The 10,261-nt window shown below is 46.2% G+C and overlaps 1 protein-coding gene across 1 annotated transcript; it reads right to left on the bottom strand.

Annotated features, from left to right (window-relative positions):
- Positions 1–9,133: 9,133 nt before the first annotated feature.
- On the bottom strand, positions 9,134–10,261 carry LOC121994190 (protein MOTHER of FT and TFL1 homolog 1-like). Its single transcript, XM_042548309.1, has 4 exons — positions 9,977–10,261; positions 9,806–9,867; positions 9,688–9,728; positions 9,134–9,490 (listed from the first exon to the last, which is right to left on the bottom strand). Exons 1-4 carry the CDS (start codon positions 10,169–10,171, stop codon positions 9,270–9,272), a joined length of 519 nt encoding a protein of 172 aa, XP_042404243.1. The 5' UTR covers positions 10,172–10,261; the 3' UTR covers positions 9,134–9,269.

Raw genomic sequence — 10,261 nt, 5'->3', positions numbered from 1 at the left:
TTTGAGTTTGAGAACTCTTTGAGGTAATCAACTTCTTCTTCTTCTTCTTTAATGTTCAGGTTTGGTAGGTGGGATTAAAATGTTCATGTTCTTAAAGAACTTGCCTTTTTTATTTAATCTTGTGTCTATCTAACCAATCAATCTATATATTATTATTTTCTAAGTTGTTTGAAATCTTAATGGTGGTAGACTTTCATAGTAGTTAGTTTTGGACTCAAATCAGGGATCTGGTTAGTACTAGACTACCATTTTAGTATCTAACCAATCAATCTGTTATCAATTAAATGCCCTTTTACCTCTCCTATTATATTTCTACTGCATTTTAAGTCCTTTTTATAGAAAATACTAAGTAAATACAGCTATTTGCAAACCTCTTGTACACTAGTAGACCAATTTGTACCCTGAGCTATGATTTCTGCTTCCAGTTCATATTTTTTTCATATAGCTTGGCGCAGCATCTAGCATGATAGTCTAAAATCATAGCCTGTGTCTTGTTTAATCTCATGTCATTCCTCTATTTGTTTGTATAGGCATGGAGAATTCACTTGTTCTTTTGGTCGATTTTTAATAAATGTAAATGAAGAAAGTGTAATGGAAGAAGGAAAAATTAATTCAAATGAGATAAAGGATAACAATGATCATGCGGATCAAGACTCATCTCCATCCAGTGTAAATGAAGTCAAGCTTCCTGAAATTGGAATGATTTTTTCATCTAAAGAAGAAGTTCATATATTTTATAATTCCTATGCTCATAATGTTGGTTTAGTTATTTGCAAATTAGGTAGTAGAAATGGAGATAATGGAAAGTAAAAATATTTCTCTATTGGATGTGCCAAAAATGGTAGGAAAGCATCTCAAGCAAAAAATATTTTATTCCCTCACCTTCTACTAAGATAAATTGAAAAGCTAAGATTAATGTTGCTATTCAAAATGATCAGAACTTTGTGATAACTAGTGTATGTCTTGAACATAATCATATCTTGAGCCCTGGAAAGTCACGACATTTTAGATGTAATAAAGTATTGGATTCAGTTACAAAGAGAAAATTGGTATTAAATGATCAAACTAAAATAAACCTTAAGTAAAAGTTTTTAATCTTTTGTAGGTGAGGCTAGAGGCTATGAGAATTTGGCATTTGATGAGAGAAAATATAAAAATTATATTTCAGAAGCTAGAAGGTTAAGGTTAGGGGATAGAGATGCTGAAACTTTAAGTAATTATTTTTATCACATGCAAAGTAAGAACTCAAACTTTTTTTTATATGCTTGATTTAGATGACGAATCTCAAATAAGAAATATTTTTTTGATAGATGCAAGATGTAAAGCTGCATATGATTACTTTTTTGATGTCGTGACTTTTGATACAACCTATTTGACTAATAGTTATGACATGTCATTTGCTTCATTTGTTGAGGGTGAATCATCATGGTCAATCAATTTTGCCAGGATGTGGATTATTATCAAGCGAAAACTCAGCAACTTTCATATGATTGTTCAAATATTGGTTGATATGTATGCTTGGACGTACTCCAAAGGCTATAATTACATACTAATGTCGCGCCATGACAATTGCAATTGAAGAGGTATTTTTGAATTCTCATCATCGTCTATGCCTTTGGCATATCATGAAGAAACTTCCCGCAAAATTAGCTGATCATGCTCAATACAAAATGATAAAGAAATAATTGAAGAATATTGTTTATAACTCGCTTACACTTCATGAGTATGATGAGAATTGGTTGAAAATGATTGAGTTTAATTTGGAGAACAATGATTGGTTGAAATCTTTACATAAAGAACAAAATACATGTGATCCTGTCGGGAATATGAGAAGACGGAACTGCCAGAATGATGTGGCTAGAATGTTGACCACATCTCCATGACCCGGATGGTGAGCTGTCTTTAGTGTTGACCAAGTCATCATAGGGCCTCTTGTCAATAGTACTTGTAGTCAGCGACCGGGTTGCCCCGATCCTTGGTACCCCGATGCTTGAGGCGGGTCCCACAAATATATAAGCAGTTGAATAATAGTAGAACAACGAAATAAATACAGGATGAGTACAGTGACGTACCCTGGCCCCGGGGGGCATCCTCGGATGGATCAGTGAGTTGGCCATGATGTTGATCGAGTCATCGCGGCCCTGAAGGGTAGATGAGTGTGAGTCAGCTAAGGAGCTGGATCTGGGGGCGACGACATGGAGTCCAGTGCATCATGGATCCAAAAGGCGACATGTAGGCCGAAATATGATAACGACACCTAGGCTGACATACCCTAGCGGCTCACAGACCGGAACATGGCACACATGCCAGGTAATACCTGTAACTCACAACCTGAAACACAGTAGCTCGATGGCCGGAACACAACACACTAGGCAGAACACAACTCATGGTTGCAGAGTGAAATAGTAGTGGACCGAAGGCCTGATCAGCGGTGGCTCAAGTGCCGGACCAGCGTGCGCTGACATAGATAGAATATCGGATCGACGTCGGAAGTGTATGACAGCATGGATCGAGGGTTGTCTACGACGATGGGGCACTGTTGCGGCTCGGAGGCCAGCTATGACGATGGGAACTAGATGCAGATCAAGGCTAGTCTTGCTTTGACGTGGTCGGTCGGCAATTGATCGGGGCTGCCGGCAACGCCGAGAGAGAAGGCGGTGTGCGTTCAGCCTTGGCGTCGGCGTGGAGCGAGGAAATGCGGCGAGCCACTCTAGGCGGTGAAGCGCGCGTGCCCTGTGGAGCGATGAAGGCGGCGTCAACAGTGGGAGGCACTGGCAGAGGCGTACCTTCGGTTGTGGCTGAAGAAAACCAGCCTCCGGCGAAGCGACGATAGACGCCCAAGGCATCTGCGGCGGCGGCGGCGTTCGTGACAAGGGTCGCATGAGAGGCCCCGACGACAGAGAAGAGGAGGAGGTGTGCCCCTTTGTCTACGGCGGCAGTGTCGATGCTGCTAGCAATCCTTGGGTGTGGGTGTGAGGTGGTGGCGGCGCTGGCGTGAGAGAGTTGTGGTTTCTCGCAGGAGAGGAAGGCGCGATGCTCCTCCGAGTGTGTGACTCCGACTGCTGCCTCGGTGAACGACCAGAAAGGGAGGGGGAGAGGAGAAACGGTCGACATCGGCGAGGAGAGGCACCTGAGAGGGAGAGAAGGGGAGGAGAGTAGTGGCTGGGATGAGGGAGATGTGGCAACCGAAACCCAGCAGCCCCCTCTCCTCCCCGCGATGAACAGTAGCATATAAACACCAAAACCCTCACCTACAAAAAGATCGAAATGCCCCTCTTCTTCTCCATAATTCCCTTTGGGCCCCATCAATATATCCTCATCACAAGCCTCCCCTTCAAATCTAGTCGAAGGAGGCGCAAGTCTGACTGACTAGATAGTTTATCGCAAAAGCAAAATCGTCCTCGATATCAGAGTCAAATCGTTGAACCCATCATATAATACAACAAGAGCGATAGCTATACTAATGGTGTCACACGAGAGATGGTAGTGATGCCAAGCGAACGAGCGACACGCAAGATGCCGAGCTAAACCAGCGAACGAGCGGAGGAGGTCAAGCGAGCAACCGAGAAAGTTTCTACCGAGCGATGCTGCGCGCGCGACCGCGAAGATGTCGATCGATGGATCAGGAGAACGCAAATCGAGCCACCGAAAAATGTCAACCGGATGACCATAAACTACGACCGGACTACTTGAAAATGTCGACCGAGTGATCGTAAAATACCGACCGAGCGACCACAAGGATGTCGGACGATACAAGTGAGTGGCTAAGTGGACGGTCGGGCGATAAGGATCAGCGGGCTACAAAAGTGTTGACCGAGTGGCTAAGAGAATGTCGGCTAGTCGATCGTAAAATGCTAGCCCGACAATTGAGTAGTGCCGAACGAGATGATGTCGAGTGGGAGAGAAACCCGAGAGATCGAAAAGCACGACGTCAGTGTCCCGAGTGGGTGCGAGGCTCACGCGGCCGAAGGGGAAGGAACCCACAGGATACCCTGGTCTGAGACCGGTGGCGATACGCTGGTCTGAGATCAGTGAAGATGCTCCTATCCGAGATCATTGGAGATAGCTCGACCTCAAACGGGGGAGATAGCTGCTCTGATAAGATGGTTTGTGACCAGTGAAAATCACTCGACCCTGAATGGGGGAGATAAGAGAATCCTCTAAGTTGACCCACGACCAGTGAAGACCGTTTGACCCTGAACGAGGGAGATAAGAGAATCCACTAAGTTGGTCCATAACTGGTGAAGACCACTCGATCCCGAACGAGGGATATAAGAGAATCTGCTAAGTTGGTCCACGACTAATAAAGACCACTCGACCTTGAACGGGGGAGATAAGAGAATCCGCTAAGCTGGTCCGAAACCAGTGAAGACCGCTCGACCCCTAACGGGGGAGATAAGAGAATCCGCTAAGTTGGTTCATGACCAATGAAGACCGTTCGACCCCGAACGGGGGAGATAAGAAAATCCGTTAAGTTAGTCTGAGACCAGTGAAGATTATTCGACCCCGAACGGGGGAGATAAGAGAATCCGCTAAGCTGATCTGAGACCAGTGAAGACCGCTCGACCCTAAACTAGAGCCGTCAATTTGGGTTGGACCCGTCGGGTTGGCCCGCCCCGCCAAATAATTTAAGCGGGTTGGATTAGAATTGTTGGATTGAGACGCGCTAGAGGGGGGGGGGTGAATAGCGCTCGCGGCTATTTCTTTCGATTATCGGAATCGTAAAACAATCGAAGTAATTAAAACGCAGCGGAATAGAGTAAAGTAACACAAACAGAAGGACACAAAGAGTTTTACTTCGTTCGGAGCCTTGATCGACTCCTACTCGAAGGCCCGCGATCCTTGATCGCTTTGCGTGGGCAACAACTATAATCTCGATAAAATGATTACAAAGTGAAGTACAAGTAAATGCAAAAACTAATTATACCGACGACAAGAGTAGAATCTAGGAGCTTCGGGTTGTCGTAAACTTGTAGCAGCACTTTCGGGCGTCTTTCAAAGCAGCACGTTGGAGACAGAAGACCTGGGAATTGTTGTGTTGAGCTACTGGTCGAGACCCCTTATAAAGGTTGTTCAAGGCGCCTTCTACTGTTCACCAAGGCGCCTTGAAGGAGTCGAGTTAGCCGCAAAGATAAGTGCTGAACTGGTCGAACCTTATTAGGTTCAGGCGCCTCCAATCACTCCAAGGCGCCTTCATCAAGCTGTCCAAGGCGCCTTGGCTTCCTTCAAGGCGCCTCCAAGCTTGCTTCACCGCCAGCTCAGGTTTTGCACCCGAGGCGCCTCCAAGCTCCATGGAGGCGCCTCGGACACTGTTCATCCGAGGTTAATCTTTGCACTTTGGTCCCTGCAAGATACATTAGTCCCAAATATACCCTGTAGCACAAAGTTAGCACATAAAATATAATAGATATGATAATGACAGTCTACGGACTGTCCGAGTCTGACTTCGGATTTCCGACTGGAAACCCTAGGTCGACCTGACGCCTACTGTTTCCTCTACGGGGAAACGCGCCCTCACCTACTCCACTCAGGAGATTTACCTGTTGCTAGTGTGATCCTCTAGATCGACTGGACCTTTGCTCAGCACTCGACGCTTCCGGACTTTCTGCTGGACATCTGCTTCCCGGCTAGTCCAGTCTTTCACCTGGTTCGCGACACCAGGACTTCCACCTAGGGTTACCACCCCCTAGGACTTTTGCCTGAAGTCATCGTCCTGCCAAGACTTTCCGCATAGGGTTACCTCCCCCTATGATCTAGGGTTACCACCCCCTAGGGTTTTTCCCTTTACCTAACCGCAGCTAGGACTTTCCTGAAATACTCAAGTAGACTTGTTAGATCACAAGGTACCTTAACTTTGAATCCTTTGTCATTATCAAAACACGAGTTCGATCGTCGGATGCTTCCCGCATCAACAAGAATTTTATCAACCCAAGTCCGTTGTTGGCCGACCCGCCTAGGCCTGCGACCCGCACGGGTCGGCCCGCTCGGGCTTGGGTTAGCCCGCGGGTTGAAAAACACATGTAAGCTAAGTTTTAGGCCAATTTATTATCTTTCTTTGTTATAATTTTGAAATAAAAATAGTACTTTCCATCCAACATAAGTACTCGTTTGTGTTCATTTATATTTAAAATACACGTTTATGTATACATTTAATTGTAAAAAACTTTTTCGAAGTAAAATGTTGAAGATATGAAATATTTTTTAATTTTTTTAAAAAATTTTTATGGGCCTGCGGGTTGGTCCGCCAAATCCGCAACCCGCCTTAGAATGGGTTGGGTTGGAAATTTCCCAACCCGCCAAGTTGACAGGTTGGCCCGCCCCGCCCGCTAAATGGTTAACCCGCCACGCCACGGGTTGGCCCGTGTGATAGTTCTACCCTGAACGGGGGAGATATGAGATCGATAAGCTGACCGAGACGAGTGAAGACTGCTCGACCCTGAACGGGGGAGATATGAGATCCGATAAGCTGGTCCGAGATGAGTGAAGACTGCTCGACCCCGAACAGAGGAGATATGAGATTCTGAGACCAGTGAATATCACTCGACCCTGAACGGAGGAGACAAGAGATCTGATATGTTGATCCGTGACCAGTACCGCTCGACTCGAAGGTCAGCACGAGAATTTCTAACGCTGAGCTCGTGGCTCAAATACAACTCAAACCTGGCCGATCGGCACGGGAGTCTCTGACTAAAGAGTTTATAGTCGCCGCTCGACTTCTAGAGCCCGTGGCTCTAATATAACTCAAACTCGGCCGATCGGCACGAGAGTCTCCGACTCAAGAGTTTATAGTTGCCGCTCAACTTCTAGGGTTTATAGTCGCCGCTCGACTTCTAGAGCCCGTGACTCTAATATAACTCAAACTCGGCCGATCAGCACGGGAGTCTCTGACTCAAGGGTTTATAGTCACCGCTCGACTTCTAGAGCCTGTGACTCTAATATAACTCAAACCCGGTCGATCGGCACGAAAGTCTCTTACTAAAGGGTTTATAGTCGTCGCTCTACTTCTAGGGTTTATAGTCGATGCTCGACTTCTAGGGTTTATAGTCACTGCTCGACTTTTAGAGCCCGTGGCTCTGATATAACTCAAACCCGATCGATCGGCACGGGAGTCTTCGACATTGAGCCCGTGACTCTAATATAATGTAAACCCGGCTGATCGGCACGAGAGTCTTCGACGTTGAGCCCGTGGCTCTAATATAATATAAACTCGGTCGATCGGCACGAGAATCTTCGACATTGAGCCCGTGGCTCTAATATAATATAAACCCGATCGATCGGCATGAGAGTCTTCGACGTTGAGCCCGTTGCTCAAATATAATATAATATAAATCCAGCCGATCGACACAAGAGTCTTCGGCATTGAGCTCGTGACTCAAATATAATATAATATAAACTCGACCGATCGACACAGGAGTCTTCAGCATTGAGCTCGTAGCTCAAATATAATATAATATAAACCCGACCGATCGGCACGAGAGTTTTCGACATTGAGCTTATGACGTTAATATAATATAAGCCCGATCGATCGACACGGGAGTCTTCGACGTTGAGCCTGTGACTCTAATATAATATAAACCCGGTCGATCGGCATGAGAGTCTTTAACATTGAGCCTGTGGCTCTAATATAATGTAAACCCGACCGATTGATATGGGAGTCTTCGACGTTGAGCCCGTGAGTCAAATATAATATAATATAAACCCGGCCGATTGACACGGGAGTCTTCGGCATTGAGTCCATGCCTCAAATATAATATAATATAAACCCGGTCGATCGGCACGAGAGTCTTCGGCATTGAGCTCGTGATTCTAATATAATGTAAACTCGGTCGATCGGTCCGGGAGTTTTCGACATTGAACCCGGGACTCTAATATAATATAAACCCGGTCGATCGGCACGAGAGTCTTTGATCGGGGAACTATGGCAGATCCTATGATCAAAAGAGAAAATATAACGAAAAAATCGACTTGCCAATCAATAGAGGATCTGACTCAATTCCTTGACTCCCGAATACTCGTGGAGTGATGAGAATATGATATGCTCGTCGAAACCCACCAAGGTCATGAGTATGACAGAATTTTTCGGCGTCGTTCATCTTCACGTTCCAGATCAGGTGAAGTTACTACAGACGACGCCAATATAATCCTGTCCGAAAGTCGATGGGATGAATGCTGGGGATGTGACGCTCCTGCTGACCTCCTGCGGACTTTGCTCCAACCTGCAACACATCTGACATTAGTGTCGAGCCGTGCTTGGATGCTCAAGGGAGACGACGCGGAGAAGTTGAGCCGAGCGACTACCCCGCTCGGCAAGACAACAGGGCATGCCATCAAGGGTTCAACTTCGGCCGAGCGGCTACCCCGCTCGGCCGGACAGCAAAGTATGACATCGACAGAGTTTAATTTCGGCCGAGCGACCACTTCACTCGGCCTAGCAACAGACTCAACATCAGCCGAGCAAGCGGGCAGTGAACTCCTGGCCGAGCGACTATCCCGCTCGACCCAACAATAGAGCATACAGACAGTGGACTTCCGGTTGAGCGACATGTTGTCAACTTTAAGTTATTCTTTTTGAGTTTCAGGGAATTTTATATAGGCATGTGATCAAAGAACTGATAAGAATAAAAGTGATTGAGGTTCCTATGAATCATATTATTGATCGATGGTGCAAAGATATTAAATGTGGGTGTCAAAGTATTAGTAACATCTATAATGATTATAATTATGATGAAGAAAAATATCGGTATAATTTTCTCACTCTATTGATACAGGAAACTCAACAACTTGGTGCAAAAATGAAGATAGTTATTCTATTTTGATGGAAATTTTTAAACACATGAAGGAAAAACTGATTACAAGTAATCTTGAGCCTTCTTAAATGAATAACTGTTCAAGGGCTGAACACTGGAAGAACTACCTCCATCCTAAATATAAAATTTGAGTCCGTAGTTTGAGAATTTAAAAAAATTAACTACAGGTTTCAGTAAATTATGATGAGCATTCAGGCAAGTAATTAAATAAGCAGACCACTAAAAGCCATAAAAGCCACAACTATCTGCATTAATTTTCATTAAAGACTCAACCAAATTCAAGATTACAAACGCCCAAACACCTACGCATCCTTCCTACGAAACACTAAATTTATTAAGAAAGACAACTACAGGAGAAATGGAAGAGAGATCTCGATCGATCAATATAAAAGAGGTCGGGGAATAATTCTCGGCATACATGCATGCATGGGCCATGCATGCATACACGATCGATCTCCTTCCTCAGCGGCGCCGGTTGGCCGGCTCCTTCTGGGCGTTGAAGTAGACTGTGGCGACCGGGAGGCCGAGGTCGTACTGCGCCGCGAATGCCCGCGTGCAGAAGTTGCCCCTCGCCGCCGGCGCCGCCACTTCCTGCAGCCTGCCCTTCTGCCGGAACAGCACCAGCACGTACCTGTGGATCCCCACCGGCGGGCGGGGCCCCGTGTACCCCACCACCTCCTCCCCTGCCAAACACACCACGACACCCGCGTCAAGTCTACGTCAGCGACATGCACTCATCGACAGGTGTCGCGCCACGACACCCATCTGTCAGGATCATGGCGCAACAAGTGTCGCGTGCCAATTGTTATGGACGGCGACGGATTTCACAACGTATAACTGTCATAATCAATATGAAATATTCACGAAGCATCCTAATTACCTCGAGAAAGATCAGTTCCACCGGGGATGTTCATCACCAGCCTGAGTAATCAATCAATTAATCAATCCATAAAGAAGAGATAACTAGTCAAAATTTAAAGGTCACTCTATATATATACCAATGAAGCCATTCCCTCATCGTGGGGTCGCTTGGGCTGGGGGCGTCGGGGTCAGTCATCACCTACGGAGGGAAAAAAAATTAAAATATATACAAAAAAAAATGAACTTCGTTTGACTTGAATTACAGCATAATCAGAGCAGAATAATGAGATAATTATCTAATGGGAGACCAAAGTGAAGAGGTCGTAAGGGCGGCCGGCGATCTGGACAGAGGGCGGATCGACGGCGAGGGAAGGCTTGACGTCGCAGCCGTTGTTGACGTGCTTGGACCCGAACCGGATCGTCATGTTCACGGCGGGGACGAAGAGGTCCACCACGTCGCCGATGACTCTACCCACCACGAGGGGGTCCACGTAGCCGGCCATGGCTGAAGCTGATTGATCAGTGAATCGGAGCAGCAGGGGGAGAGGAGAGGCTGGAGAACGCTGCGTGGCGATTTACAGGAGGAAATAGTG

Source organism: Zingiber officinale, chromosome 6A, assembly GCF_018446385.1.
Source record: "Zingiber officinale cultivar Zhangliang chromosome 6A, Zo_v1.1, whole genome shotgun sequence".
Lineage (NCBI taxonomy): Eukaryota > Viridiplantae > Streptophyta > Magnoliopsida > Zingiberales > Zingiberaceae > Zingiber > Zingiber officinale.
The sequence above is the reverse complement of the archived record's forward strand: the minus strand, read 5'-3'. Positions and strand labels throughout refer to the sequence as shown.